The sequence below is a fragment of the Nothobranchius furzeri genome, chromosome 16 (genome assembly GCF_043380555.1).
Source record: "Nothobranchius furzeri strain GRZ-AD chromosome 16, NfurGRZ-RIMD1, whole genome shotgun sequence".
In the NCBI taxonomy this organism is placed as follows: domain Eukaryota; kingdom Metazoa; phylum Chordata; class Actinopteri; order Cyprinodontiformes; family Nothobranchiidae; genus Nothobranchius; species Nothobranchius furzeri.
In genome coordinates, this window is record NC_091756.1 from 62,774,423 (window position 1) to 62,789,422 (window position 15,000).

General features: G+C 44.1%; 4 protein-coding genes across 13 annotated transcripts in view; 1 reads left to right on the forward strand and 3 right to left on the reverse strand.

Moving 5' to 3' along the window:
• Positions 1–870, reverse strand: part of wwc3 (WWC family member 3) — a 64,791-nt gene extending 63,921 nt beyond the window's left edge. The window contains exon 1 of one of the 2 annotated variants that reach the window (XM_070545912.1): positions 1–82. This exon is cut by the window's left edge and continues 671 nt beyond it. The gene's annotated coding sequence lies outside the window, so the exon portion shown is untranslated. The other variant, XM_070545913.1, reaches the window with a different exon arrangement.
• A 4,835-nt stretch (positions 871–5,705) lies between these two features.
• On the forward strand, positions 5,706–7,235 carry LOC107396066 (putative claudin-24). Its single transcript, XM_015975590.3, has one exon. The coding sequence runs from the start codon at positions 5,926–5,928 to the stop codon at positions 6,610–6,612; it is 687 nt and encodes a 228-aa protein (XP_015831076.1). The 5' UTR covers positions 5,706–5,925; the 3' UTR covers positions 6,613–7,235.
• Positions 7,236–11,056: 3,821 nt separating this feature from the next.
• cldn34a (claudin 34a) lies at positions 11,057–13,780 on the reverse strand. 2 transcript variants are annotated; one of them, XM_015975549.3, is made up of 2 exons: positions 13,690–13,780; positions 11,057–12,230 (listed from the first exon to the last, which is right to left on the reverse strand). In XM_015975549.3, exon 2 carries the CDS (start codon positions 12,176–12,178, stop codon positions 11,438–11,440), a length of 741 nt encoding a protein of 246 aa, XP_015831035.1. In that variant the 5' UTR covers positions 12,179–12,230; positions 13,690–13,780; the 3' UTR covers positions 11,057–11,437. The 2 variants fall into 2 exon arrangements, with proteins under 2 accessions (XP_015831035.1, XP_015831034.1); XM_015975548.3 differs by having other exon boundaries at positions 13,583–13,735.
• Positions 13,781–13,806: 26 nt separating this feature from the next.
• shroom2a (shroom family member 2a) overlaps positions 13,807–15,000 on the reverse strand; it is a 65,284-nt gene continuing 64,090 nt past the window's right edge. For all 8 annotated transcript variants that reach the window (XM_054734719.2, XM_054734718.2, XM_015975544.3 and 5 more), the window contains 2 exons: positions 14,933–15,000; positions 13,807–14,861 (listed from right to left, as the gene is read on the reverse strand). The exon at positions 14,933–15,000 is cut by the window's right edge and continues 205 nt beyond it. In XM_054734719.2, the coding sequence (XP_054590694.2) occupies positions 14,589–14,861; positions 14,933–15,000 (341 nt within the window). In that variant the 3' untranslated portion in view covers positions 13,807–14,588. The remainder of the gene's footprint in view (positions 14,862–14,932) is intronic.

The window sequence follows — 15,000 nt, forward strand, 5'->3', positions numbered from 1 at the left end:
TGGTGTGTGTCTGAGAAGGTAATTTAAACGTGTTATAAGCATAGACATAGATATATATATAAGTTTATTTAAATCAGCTCCTGCTGTAATGCTGCAGCAGTGGTGTACCAGCGACTCCTCGTGTCTGAAAGGAGTATTACAGCAGGTGACATGCAGGGGCGCTGTCAGGGATTTTGGGCCCCGTTACAAAACATCACAATGGGTCCCATCACCAAAAGCCACAAAGTAGGCATCCGTTTGTTTTTAACGTTGGTTGAATAAAGTGGATCTTGGATTGTAAGGGGTGGAAAATTGACTGTTGTGTGGTTATTTTTAATTTTGTACAGTACTTTGAGTTGCACTCATGACAAACACTTGATAAATAAATTTGATTTGATAACGATCTGAGAGTACACGTCTGACCCATATATTCATTTGTTAAAGACCAATATTCTGTTTAGTTTTTTGTGAAACTAAAAGCAAAACCTTTTGCACAGACATGCCCCCTCGCAGGCCCTTCGCTCAGCCGGCAGGGAGCTGTTGATTGTTCCACGCACTAAGTGCAGGTCACGGGGGGACCGTGCATTCTCGGTGTTGGCACCTGCACTTTGGAACCAGTTGCCTTTGGTGGTGCATCAGTCACCCTCATTGGGGGTTTTTAAGACTCGCCTTAAGACCCATTTTTTTGTAAAGGCATTCCAGGATTAGCAAATTTTACTCGGTTTCGAATCTTTTTCAGGATTTTATTTTTTGCTTTTACTCTCCTATTTTAATTGATTTTATGTTGGTTTTACGATTGTTATATTTTATTCTGATGGTTTTATGTTTTTATTGTGTTGTGTTCAGCACCTTGGGCGTCTGCATTGGTTGCAGAAGGGGCTTTATAAATAAATGAAATTAAATTAAATGAATGAAAAACCTTTTGTCGACTAAAACCTTTTTGAATTTTAGTTGACTAAAATTGACTAAAACACTTTTGAGATTTAGTCAACTAGAACAGACTCAGACTAAAATGTATTTTTGCCATAAAGACTAAGACTAAAATTGAGACACCCACCAAAAACAACTCTGGTGCTGAAGAGGAAGCAGATAGAGGAGGAGGAGTAGGGGCCCCAGCACAGAACCTTGTGGGACACCATTTGATGAGAGAGGTGGTGGAGGACCAAAACATTGAGATGGTCACAGAGAAGGAGCGCTCATACAGATAAGAGAACCACTCCGGAGCAGTTCCTGATAGGCCTACCCGTCTCTTAGCCTATCCAGTAGGAGGTGATGGTCAACAGTGTCAAAGGCTGCAGTCAGGTCCAGCAGGTCCAGAACAGAACAGTCTCTTGCATCACTGTGTCAGAAGGTGTTTCAGTAGAGTGAGCGCTACGAAAACCTGACAGGAAACTATCATAGATGTTATGTTCATAGTTACAGACATAAGGGTGCCAAAATGTTTATATACATTCTGACATGAGTGCGCTGGGGGGTGGGGAGATGAGCTGGGGGGTGTAAAGGCAAAGGAACATCTCTTGGGAACAAAAGAAAACCTGGCTACTTCCTGGTACAATATTTGACAACTGGCAACAATGACTTTGACATCCATGGCTGCACCTTTCCTGCCGTGTAGTGAAGAACCTGCTGTTCCCATCTCCACCTGGCAGAGAATGTTCAAGAACTACTTGTTTGCGATTCATGCAATTGATAATTCTTGGCCAGACGTCTGACACCGTGCACTGCTGATACATGCTCTGGGATTCGAGGGACACCCTGCCCAATTTTGGTACTTCCTATGATGCAGCTATAGCAGCACTGGAACTGCAGCTTGTGCCTAAAGTTAATGTCATCGTACTGAGATATCAGTTCTGCCAGAGGATGCGGCAAGGTGACGAGAGATGGTGCCACAGTTTCTGACGGCTATACGTGAGTTGGCCACTACATGCGCTAATGGAGTTCTGGAAGATGAAATGCTACATGACCAGCTCGTAGAGAGAGCTTATGCATCAGAGGTGAGAAGCAGACTGCTGCTAGAACCTTCTCTTACATTGGATTATGCTGTTCCTCTGGCGTATCATGTGGACCCTGCTCTGCAATCATCCAAACTCCTTTGTGGATCTGCTACCGTACAAGCTGTTACTCAGCGCAGGGCTGAACACTGCATTGGTGGCCGACGTGCTGCTGCTTCTTAATATAGTCATTGCCGCAGTGCACCGCTGAGTGTGCACACTTGCTACTGCTGTAGATCTGTGTAATACCTAGCATATGCTCGGGACTGTCCTACAACTGTGGTAAAACTGGACACTTTTCTAAGGTTTGCTCACAGCTAGACAAGTTACTGAAATTAGGCCTGAAGTAGTACTCCTAATGATGACTGAGACAATGCTAATGCTACTAAAAATTTTCTCGCAAAATGCATATTGAAGCCACTTCAGGAGAGGCTACTAACTGTGAGCTACTGGTTGCTACAAGGGCTTCTGTTTCTGTCATACCAGAATCCCTGTACAACAGATGCTTCACTGGAAGTCTTCTCACTGCTCCTCGGGTGAAACTGGTATCCTACTTAAAGGAAGCCATTCTGTTCTCGGCTGTTTGGAAGCCATGTTACGCTTGACACAAACTCTGCTCCTGCTTGTTCGTATGTAGTGATAGGTGGATTTGCATTGATGGGGATCAGTCTAATTCAGGCTCTGAAGTAGGGATGTCATGGTAACCGGTGTAATGCACAATCGCGGCGCATGCACATTATCTGCATGCATGCTCCTCTGACTAGTATGGTGTCACTGGGGTTAGGGTGGGCTGGGGCTGGAGTTAGGGTGCAGGGTAGGGTTACAACAATGACAGTCTGACATACGTGGTTTGTTAGACTGACATACGCTGTAATATGTGTATGACAATCTGACAATGTATGGTGCTTTGACATTTCACCGAGTTTATTGACTCGGCCATAGCTGACAGTCTTTGACTCTAACTACAACCCTTGGACTCAGAATGTGGTTGCCAATTATGGTCATGTTCACCACAAAACACATGAAACTACTCCTATTGCACTAATTTTAGGAGACAGACTTAGGGAAACATGATCCTTTTTAGTAATCAAGCCCCCTGATCTCCCTGTTATGTTTGGTGCATCATGGCTCAAGAAGCATAACCCTCACGTTGACATGAACAGGGGCAAGGCCTTTGGCCCTGTCCACACGTAGCCGGGGATCTGCCAAAACGTAGATATTTTTCTACGTTTTGGCCTGTCATCCACACGAAAACGGAGTTTTTTCACACGAAAACGGATCTTTCTAAAAACTCCGGCCAAAGTGAAGATCTGCGTTTTCTCCGTTTTGGGTGTCTGCGTGTGGACGGACAAAACCGGAGTTTTAAGGTCCGCAACGTCACTTTCCGCGACCAAAAAATGCTGACATCACGTGTGCGACCTGTGTTTACACTAGCCGACAGCATGGATGCCCTCAGAGCTGCGCTCGCTTTATCAATTGTCCAAGCGCTTTCTGCTTGTTTGTTTTTGCAAGCAGAATTACTGCTCCTTGCGGAAGACCACAGACGAAGGACGAGGTTAAGAACGGGGGAAGTACTGCCGCCTACAGGTCTGGCATGTCCTTAACAACGTATTTATCCGGGTACGTGTGGACAGAGTTTTTTTTAAAACAAGGTGGTGTGGATGCAAGTTTTTGGAGGGGCGGATATTCGTTTTTTTAAAACCCGGCTACGTGTGGACTAGGCCTTTAATTAGTCTGCACAGTGTCATGTACACCATGTACTGGCCCCTCATGTCACACATCCACCGACAGAAATGTGACCTTTCCCGATCTTTTCAAAGTCCTGCCCGAGTATCATGATGTCAAAGAGGTTTTCAATGAACACAGCACTTCCTCTTTCCCTTCTCATAGGCCTTTTGGTTGTGCTATCAACCACCTGCCTGCCACCTTTTCCCACCAGAGGTCATTTGTACTCTCTAACCAGTCCAGAGAACCAAGATATAGAGAAATACATCACAGCAAGCTGGGATTATCCACCCTTCATTGTCTCCTGCTAGAGCAGGATTCTTCTTCGTAATCAAGAGATACGGTCCCCTCAGACCTGTACTGACTCACAAGAATCGTTATCCCATAAACACAGCCTTTGTCTTACTTCAAGGGTCCAGGAATTTCACCAGACCAGATCTCAGGAATGTTCAAAACTTTGTCTGAATCAGAGAAGGAGATGAGTGTAAACAACCTTCAACACCCCCCATTACAAATCCTTGGTCATGCTTTGTCATGGTTTTACAAACGCCGCTGTTGTTTACCCATCTCTGGTCAGTGACATTCTACAGGACATGTTTGGTCCGTTAGTTTTCGTTGACTTGGATGACATTCTCATTTCCCCACACATCAGAAACATGTCCATTTAGTACTTCTCTGCCTTTTACAGAATAACCTCTTTATTAAAGCAGAGAAATGTCAGCTTCATGGGTCTACCATGTCATGTTTTGGGTCTTGGTTTCACCTTCAGCTGCTAGGAAATGTTTGGTCTGCGGGGTTAGGGTTAGGGTTACAACAACGTGTTTAAAGAGTTTAATTCAGGTGTCGATAATTCTAGAGTTATGAAAATGTGCTGTCAGTGGGCAACACAATGAAACACAATGCTTCTGTGAGCAACCTAACATTGATTATTAAGCATACACAAAGGCAGTCACCGTGCCAAAATAACAAGGATGATGAAGAAAATACATGGGGAAAGTCAAATCACAGTAAATTTGAAAGGATCTTTATCATTTACATATCAAACAGCAGTTTTTGGTGTCCCTTATGATAGGAGCTTAATCAAGTTTGAATTGCCTGAGTGATGTCTCTGATTAAGTTTACTGGACTTCCCAAGCAGACCGTTGTGTGCATGTTCGGACTGATGGAGCTGTGCTGTGTTTATGACATAATTTGAGTGGCTCGGGGTTTATGTCGACCTCAAGTGTGTGGCTACAGGAACTGCAACAACTCGGATGACAACCATTTCCTTTAAACCTCTAGAGTAGTTAGAAAAATTCAGCATGATATGAAATTCAGGAGGGCTTCTGCTGTCTGTTCTGTCCTCGGGTCGCTGGGGAGAGTTTTCAATCACGCCAGATTACTTTAAAAATGTCTTTGATCTTTTTGCGTATTTTAGGCGAGCTTTTTGTTGAGACATGAAAGAATTCAGCTGGGGATTTTATCAGCGCCTTGCTGATCGTGTGTTTGTTTGTGGAAGCATTTTCTCACATCTCAGCTTTGATCTGCAGCCTCCTACATTCATTTCCACACAGTGTGCAGTGTTCATCCGAGAGCAGACAATACGCTCCACTGTTGCTTCACATTCAGTCACATGCAGGAAAAAGCCTGCCTGTAACAATGCTTTCCCCAAACCGCTGAACGTCATCAAATATCTTTGTTTTTGTGTCTGGTTTTATTTTCCTTTTGAAGAAATTCACAGATACTTCATTTCAGAAACATAAAAAAAAATTAGGTGTTTTGCATCCCATTTTTTCATCAAACAGTTTCTTGATAAACTCACAGGAAAATCATTTTTTGTTTATTCACTGACTTGAAAATTGCACAAGAAGAAAAGTTTGCATAGCAGATATGTTTTGCTGCATGGGATGGGTAAACTTCCTGTCTGCATTTAATGACATCCCTCGTGACTTGCAGTTTTGGGAAGCACTTGACGATGGCCTTGTCAAATGAGCCATCTCTGCCCACCCTGCTGCCCATTGGCACAGCAGAAGGAGCTCAAAGGGGAGGGCCTAATGGGCTCGCTCTCCTTTCTGCAACAGAGCATGTGTGCTCCTCTGAGAGAGAACTGTTTGTGAACCAGCTCCGAGTCTTGAGCCAGAGCGGTCAGCTCTAATTATCAGATGCTTCGAGCAGCCTCTGTTCCAACTGAACACCAAGAGGCCTCTCCACCTGAAGCTAGAGAAGAAGAACTCTTGTGGCTCTGTCAAGCATGGAGACCAGAGAGGGAGAGAGAAACACGGGCATGTCGGCATGTGCTCTGGAGCTGCTGGGGATGGTGATCTATGTCGGGGCATGGCTGTGCGCTTTAGCTACCACTATCCTACCACAGTGGCTGACCATGTCCACTGCGCTGCTGTCAGTAGAAAGCTACGACTTGGGCTTGTGGGAGACCTGTGTGGTCCAGGACATTGGAGGCATTGAGTGTAGATCTTATGACAGCCTCCTTGGCCTTTCAAGTGACCTCAAGCTGGCTCGCATCTTCATGTGTGCTTCACTCACATTGGGCATGCTGGGAATTATTGTGGCTACACCCGGACTCTACCTGATCAACAGCTGTTCAAATCATGGCGGCTATCAAACCAAGAGGACTTTAACCATCACAGGAGGGGTTCTGGGCATGATTTCAGGAGTGCTGTGCCTGATCCCTGTGTCCTACATGGCCCATTTAGCAGTGGTGCATTTCTTTGATGATAAAGTACCAGACGCGGTGCCTCGGTGGGAATTTGGAGACGCCTTGTTCTGCGGCTGGGTGGCAGGATTTCTCTTCATAGTTGCCGGGCTGCTCATGGTCACCTCCTGTGTGTGCTCCCAGGTGGAGCCTCAGCCTGCGCTGCAGAGGAGGTATCAGAGGAAGAGTTCAGATGGTAGCTTCAGAAAGCACGCGGAGTACGTTTAACGGAGGAAGAAGATGGACAGCACAGCCATCTGTAGCTGCTTTGCACCAAAGAATATTTTTGTTATCAAATGCAAGAACATGTATTTTAGTTATTTTATCCAAAAAATGGTTTTCATCACCTCGATTCCGTTGTTTTGCCTGTGAAGTTGAACGTCACATTTGATCGGCGTGCTGTGATCAACACAAAGAAATGTCTATTGTCAAGATGATGCTACAAAATATGTATTATCCTTCAATCAGGACACTTTCAGACTCCTGTCAGTACCTGAAGTGAACTGGTGCCTTCTTAAGCTCGCTGTGATTGGATGTCATTCTGAAAGCTAAAGCATTGATTGTTTCTTGGAAAGTTTCTGTGCCTTTGTTTGAATCCGGGACTCTCCACCATTTGACCTCAGAACTGAAGAAGCCTCTCGGATGAGAGGTGAAACGTCTTCAAGCAACTCAAAGAAGTCCAGACGCTTTTCTTTCAACGCTCCGTAGACTAGAATGACCTGGATGACTGAGACCTTCACAGACCTGTCTTTCTGTGCCTTTGGTTGGTTTGCTCATGAGCTGTATTATTCAGACTTTTAACAAATGATCCACATCAAATGTCTCTTTTTTCATTAAAATGGTAAACGCTCCATGCCGTGGATACGACTTGTGTTGTGATTCGGACAGTGGTCAGGCTAACTCCTTGTTATGTCAGAGGTTAACAAGTGGCCGCGCTTTTCCTTTTTCACCTTCAGATGGCTGTCTGAGGGGGCGGCGGACTAAAACAAAACCTGGTCTGTCAGGTGTGTCTGTGGTGCTGGAAACACAGCTTGAGTCTAATTCCATCAGATTTCCTGGTCTCTCACTGAGCTAAGCTGTGTTTAATGAATGCTTTAATGGCCAGCGTGTTCTGGGAAGAATGTAGGACAAGTTGACATAATTACACAAATTTGCCAGGGTCAGAGTGTGTCACCGCTCTCTGTACTCCACAAGTGTCGGTGTCCTTCACGTGCACACAAGTAGAGAGAGAACACTGCTATTGGTGCAGCAGTAGCTCAGGAGGTGGAGCTAATCGGAGGGTTGCAGGATCAATCCCAGCTCCCTGCAGAGGATTCTGCTGTTGTGTCCTTGGGCAAGACACCTAGCCCTCCTTACCTGCTGGTGGTGTCTATATTCAGCAGTCTCGCCTCCATCAGTGAGGCCCAGGGCAGCTGTGGCTACGTTGTAGCTCATCACTATCAGTGTGTGAATGGATGAATACACTGTAGTGTACAGAGCTTTGAAGCCCCCTGACTCTGAAAGTGTGGGTCGTTTATTTTAAGGTAGGAGGATGATTTACAACAACCCTTCACCCTCCATCAGTGGGACTTTCTGACGAGTCAGCTCTTCAGGAATGAAACTAATAAGATATAATGATGCTGTCGCAAAAGCATGTGTCCTGAGGGGCCAGAGACATGCCAGACTTCACCTGTGAGTGGCTAAGGCTGGTGCTGCTGGCTCTTCCAGAATCAGAGGAGCAGATCGAGAAGCATCAATGCTCCAGACAGGGGCTGACGTCCCCCGGTGGGAGGGCAGCTAGCAGCAGGAAAACAGGCAAAAACAAGAGACCCTCTTGATGATTGTTCAGAGATTTTTAGCTGCTGTGAAGGAGGGTGGTGTTGCACAAGAGAGGAAATGGCATGTCTTTATTGCAAATGATGTCTAAATGCATCCAAGCATAAATAAACAAGGTGGCTCAGGGCTGGATAAGCAAACTGCTGACATTTGCTGTAAAAGGTTTACATAACAGTGGACATGAAAGCGTAAGATGGTGATTAAGATATTCAGGTATTTCGTTTATCTTTGACTAAATATGATGATTATGAAATCCGCCTGAGCACACCCATCATCCCTGGACGTAAAGTTCAAACCCTAACCCACACGCAAGTAAAAAAATAAATTAAAATTATCCATGAAAGCAGAGAACAATCTAACTTCTGAAATGGCCCAAATGGCACCAAATCACGACAAGAGTCGTCTCAAGGAGCTTCACACAGTAAACACTCCAGTACAGGTCAGAACCCAGCAGGTCGCATCGAGTCACTGACTAGAGTCAGAGTCTTTACAGCGATCCTCAAACTAAGCAAGCATCATCAGGAGAGGGAGAATGTGAAAGAGCAAGTCACCCCCATTACGTTCTCGACTCCAGCTAAGAAAACCCAGCCCATTCAACTGGGTAGACACTGGGAAAGATTTGGGAATGAAACGGGTTGTAAAATAATAATTTATCTTTCTTTGTGTTCAGTTATTATTACAAGGATTTACAACCAAAAACCCCACAGCTGGGTCCAGGAATTATCACACACAAAGCAAACTAAATAGCTGGCATGTCTTTACCCACACATGATCTTTAACTGGTATACAAAAAAGATTCTAGCGCTAGTAACAAAATACCACCAAGTCTAAAACAAATCCTCTCCACGCTTTGCTTCAATATGTTACAGCCCCGCGTCTCGTGACCCATTTAAACTTTGAATGACATTTCTAGGTCAAAGTGTTGTCATACAGTAACTGCTCACAAGGGTCATCACAACATTTATCATCTCATTGCCCCTGTTAGCTATGAGGGGGCTTTAGTTTTTTCTAATAGCATTGCCATGATCACTTGAAACCCTAAGAAAACAGCCCATCCCCCAACCAAGCGTGTTGTTTAGATGTAACATGTGCAGGTTCGCACTTCCATTTGAACCATTTTATCTGGTGAAGAACAAGAGTGGCTGCCCCTGAAACATACAAGTTAGGCCACCCACTCTCTTTCCCCCTATGCATTTCAAGGCCAGGCACCTAAAAAATGTCCCTTGTCTTCTACCCGTCTTTCATCAGCTGCCACGCCCCTTTCAGAGTCTCTCGATTCTCTTCCATCTCTATTCTGATGCTTCAGCAGATTGTCTTCACCACATCTAGATCTAACTAATCTGCTTCCCCGCTAGAGAATTAATTAGATATTTGGTAACAAGCATTTATACAGGTGTACCCAATAAAGTGGCCAGTGGGTGCAAAAGAAAACTCGGGTTATTATTTAAATTTTTTCCCAACATCTCTTTCTTATCTAAATATTCCTTGGTCACACTACTTTCACTCGTGACACTTTTGTTGTTTAAGACAGCTGAGAAGTGGAGAGGGCTGTTTGGTTTGGAATGCTCCAGCTAGCCACCTCTAGAGAGGTGCAGCAAGCCACTAGACCCGTCTGTGTGTGAGCACGCACACCCCGTCTCTGGCAACAATCACCACAGTGAGACGGCCCCCTCTCCACACTCACATGCCTGCTCTCGTCAGCCTCCTCCAGAGGTCACATGAGCAGGGTCAACCCGTCATTCCGTCAGAAACCCACACCTTGACGTGTCGTGTCATCTCCTCTGGCCTGTGTAGCAACATTCGGTCATTACGGTCTCAGAAACAACCAAGAGGTCATCTACTGACATCCCTAACAAATCAAGTTTCACAATCATCTCACAACTTTTAAGTTTGCAGCATGAATTTATGAAACAGAATCTCAATTATGCACAGAAATGTGACTTTAACCTTTAATTTGAATCACATTAAAGTATTAGTATTTTGTTAGAATGAATCAGGATCGTTAATATGATAATATGAGGTTTGAGACCACAAGCTGTTTGCTCTCTAAAGCTTTCATGCTCCCCCAGTGTTCTCCTCACTGAAATGTCAGAATGAAACGTGCTTCTGTTCATCTGTGTGGACTAGACGTGGTGGGAAAACAGACCATAGAGCCCTCTCCAGCGTGAACACTGGTCGGATTTCTCAGCACCCCTAAACCTCCTGCTCCACAACTGCACACACAGACAAGTGAAGCATTTTGCCCTTAAAGTTCACATTTTAGAAATATGTCCAATCAGCTGATATTGGCATTAAAATGTAATCAGAAATGATTGGTTATGACTCTTTTACTGACACGACTTTTACTTAGCAAACATAAAACTCTTCAACTGCTTCTCTCACTCAAAACGTCAAAAAACGACGGAGCTGAGGTTTGGTTTTTGAGAAATTATCTGTTTGGCACAAACTTCAATAGAAGTTGTATTCTGCATAGATCATGTTTCAGGTTTAAAGACTGAGGAGCACCATGGTTACCTGAAATGACTGTATTTATTATGACCTTGCATATATTGATACCAAGCTAGCTACATCAGCATCAGACATCGAGTTAGACTAAATCAGGACATCGGTAAAAACCTGACAGAGAACATCCCTAGTTGGAAGCACCCGAAACTGTTAGGCAGAAAAACAATTAGGAAGCAGAGATTCATAAAAAGGGGCCGTGTTCATTTGAGAAGTTTTTCTAGTGAACATCCAGCTCTGATCCCTCTAGCGCAGCGGTTCCCTATCTTATTTAGCTGCGCACCCCCAGCCCCACATCAGGGCTTAGCACTGCAGACATAAAATAGAGTCAACTGAAAAAACAACAACCTATATGTTATTATTCAAGAAGTTTATTCACTGTTAACAACAAATCACAATGAACTAAACAGCTCTCCCAGGTGTCAGCCTGTAGTCGGTGTAGCACGGCAGTATGAACGACCTCAAATAACCAGAATCCTACCTAAAACATCTGTTTAATTTAGCTACAATATCTGATGTAAAGGTTGGTATTTACGCTCATATTTAGATATTTAAAATGTTTTTTCTTTTTTAAAATAATATAAAAATTTAGTTTGTATTTCTCACAGTTAATCAATATTTTCTGTATATTTGCAGGAGTTTTGATTAACGTATAAAAAACTGTGTGTGTAAAGCTGGTTCAAACACCTGCCTTCATTCAGTTTTATCGTCTTTTGGAAATATGAAAATGAGAAAATCACGAGCCCTCTCCACTGTGGAATGCATAGTTGTCCATCCCCGTGCTGCCATCTCTGGACGGCTCAGAGTTCTTTGTGAGTGTTGTCACTGTCCAGGGTCCGCTGAGTGGGTCCCGGCGTTGCTCTGGAGCCTGCCTCACGTACCGGTAGCAGAGAAACAGGAGGCCACTGATGAGCATTAGGATGGAGGCAAAGATTCCCATTCCAATGGCTGAACCCACGCTCTGCCTGACAGGAGCAACAGGGAGGTAGAACTCAGGGGGGAAGTCTATGGTGCTGTTGTTCAGAACAGAGGTCATGTTCCACACCAGAGGAACCAAAGAAATTGTTGCGGTGAGCAAATAAAGGACCCCTGTCATCACAAAAACCATCCTAATGTTGCTACGGTTTTCCACGGAGAAGTAGGCCATCCTCATGGCCACTGCAGCGCTGACATTCCCCACAAGGCCAGAGATTACCGCCAGCATCATCAACACCTGAGCTAGATGAATCTCCGCTGGAACAAAAGTGTCCAAGATGCTGATGCTCTGACAGTTCTCTGTCCTAGGAAGGACGTGGCTGTAGAAACACGCTCGCCAGATGCCCACCCAGGCTACGCCTGAGGTGATGACAGACACATCAGCCACATACCAGAGCCGCCACTCGTTGATGCCAGCTGTTGCCATGGTGAGGATCCATGCCACAAACCCGGTTATTAGTCCCAGGAACTGCCAGTGAGCTGTGTGGGCCACGTAAATCATTCTGTAACTGGTACTGATTAAAACCGGAGACAGCTGCAGTCTGCCATGACTCCTACAGAAATGCAAGAAATGGGCAGTGGTTGGCATAAATACACATTCATGCTTAGGAATTTGTTTTACATTTTTTTAAAGCAGCTAATGAGTCCTCATGAAATATTTTCACCCCCATTTTCTTGATCCAGGGATTTTGGAATGCTAGCGTAGCTAATCCACAGCAGAGCAGGTAGAAATTTCTTTATGGTATTTATTTATTCATCCAATAAAAAAAGTGCTTTTAAAAAGTTACACTTAAAGAATAGGAAGTAATTTCTTTTGCATTTTACCATGCATTTGAGGCACTAAGGGGTTTTGATATGATGGAAGATAATTGTAACAAAAACATTTGTATTATTAGGATAGTAATAACAATGTAAGATTCAAACGTGCCCCTAATCTTTCCTTTTACTTAATGTTTTTCTTCCAGATTGAACTCCAACATCACTGTGGACGAGTTTAGTTCTGTTCTTCTAGTTCAGCCATGTCGGAGGGTTTCCCAACATGAACAACCTGTCTAAGGTCAAACTTTCTCCTTCAGTTTTTTCTACTTGACAGCAGAATTCATGGTTTCATTGATGACAGCAAGTGGTCCAGGTCCTGAAGCAGCAGAGCAGCCCCAGACCATCATATTACCACCACCATGCTTCACTCTGTGTGATGTCATTCTGAAACGGTGTTGTTTTACACCACATGAAACGAGACACACATTGTCTCATCAAGGTTTATTGGTAAATGTGAGAGGTGCTTTAGCCTGCTTCATGTTGTCAGAAAGGTTTACTGAAGTGAATTCTGAAGTCTGCTCAGGCCTGGATGAGACTGGTGGAACTGAACTCAGCGTTCCAATGTATTGATCCAGGTTATTATTGTGTGATACAGAAGTTTGTTTATAAGACCAGGAGAAACTGATGGGAATCCTTGTTTAATAACACTGTTTTTTTAAACCTGTCCTGTCAGTTGAAGCAGAAAGCATTACTGTATGTTCTTACCAGCCATGCAAAGCAAATCATTGCATATTTCATCTGATTCAAATAAGAGTTCATTTATATGGAATGTTATTTTACGAGCAACAAAAAATAACTCATGTATTTGTTGAACCTCTCCTTCATTATAAACACTCAGTACTTTGGTCATGCCTACAATAAAACCTGCAGCCTAGCTTTACCACCTGATTGCCTCCAGTTTTCAGATAAACATCTGAAAAGGCTTTTTTCTTAACTACAGAACCAACTGGAACATGATTAAAAGCCATGACAAAACGGGTTTGATAAGTTTGCTCATACCCCCCCCCCCCAAACATCTGTCTCCCAACACTAAATGTTTAAAGGTCGTACAGTAAAGAATTCAACTCCATTTCCTCGTCTCACTCACCTCTGAACTTGCTTTCAGCGAGCGCAGAATCCATCCACAGATGCTGCGTCTGTACAAACCACCTCAGAACTCTACATTTTACTTCCCTCATGTGTGACTTAACCCACCTGTAACACCAGACTCTTCTTGCCTTGTCCCACCAAGGTCCTTAGCTTCCTGGTTATCGGTGGAGAACAGGGTGTGGTGGAGTTAATGGTTGACTCTGGAGAAGAAATCCTTTAAACTCCACTTTCAGCAGACTCTTTATTGGACATGAGGGAATCAGCTGATGAAGTGTGTGAGAGAGTAACAAACCACAAGTCTCATTTAATCCATGTAAATATTTGACCAACCAAATAACTTCATTTCATATTTAGAAGCAAGACGATGGACTGGGTTTTAGAAGATCAGTAACTGTGCGTTCAGGAACAAAACAGTGAGGTCACAGAATCACGTGGTCAGATGAGAAATGGTAATAATCTGACAAAGATCTCGTCATCAGCTAAACTTCATCCAGTCATATTATTGTGTTTTCTACGGAGGGACCGTTGCTCCAGCGAGACCTCTAAAGGTGACAATAGCATCAGGTAACATGTTAAAGGATGCTAAGGTGGAACATTTTACTGAAATATTTGGATTTTACCGATCATGCAATAAAAGAGACACAAAACACGATAAATACTCATCAGTATGTAACACACATCAGGTGGCAGGCTGTTCAGATCAGCTGATGACTAAATACCGTTCCACTTTGCATGGAGTCAAAAGCCTACAATAAATTACTAAAAAAACACAAACTTACAGGTAAAATGGCATTCTGGGAGAACGGATGTAATGGTCGCTGGTAGATCCGACTGGTCTAAGTGATGCAGGTATTTTACTCAAAGATAAAAAAACCAACAACCTCTAGTCTTGTGTTTGGGACAGGTTTGTGTCTGCAGGTTCTGATCTTTGTCGCCCTCTGCTGGTGAAGGTCCAACCTGGAACAGATGATGAGCAGTTTCTGTGTTGTAGGACTAAAACCGTCTCACAGAACCAGCCTCTGATCTACGGGCAGGCTGTCCGTCAGACACTTAAGCTGCTCCTCTCCAAGTTTGATTTTGTCCTCCAGCTTTCGCTGCTCAATGATGAGAGCTGACTTCATCTTCACAAAGTGCTCATAGTCTGTGAGGCTGTCCTCTGGCAGGTAGCTCGTTAGGATGTCGTAAACGACACGCTCTCGACGGTCCAGGTTCGCTTTTAGTTCCTTTGCGTCCTCGTGCTGTCGGATCAACAGTTTCCTCTTCTCCATTAATGTACGCTGATGAAGAAGAAGTTCACACATGAGAATTTCATCGGCTATGTAAACAAAGCACGTTAGGGTTTGCTCACCCTCTCCTCAGGAGTAGTGTCGTCCTCCGGGCTGTTCAGAGCGTTCTCCACTCTGGCCAAACGGCCCG

Coding starts and splice junctions, on each gene's coding strand:
- LOC107396066 (XM_015975590.3), top strand. CDS start 5,926: ATGGAGACCAGAGAGGGAGAGAGAAACACGGGCATGTCGGCATGTGCT.
- cldn34a (XM_015975549.3), bottom strand. CDS start 12,178: ATGATTTACGTGGCCCACACAGCTCACTGGCAGTTCCTGGGACTAATA.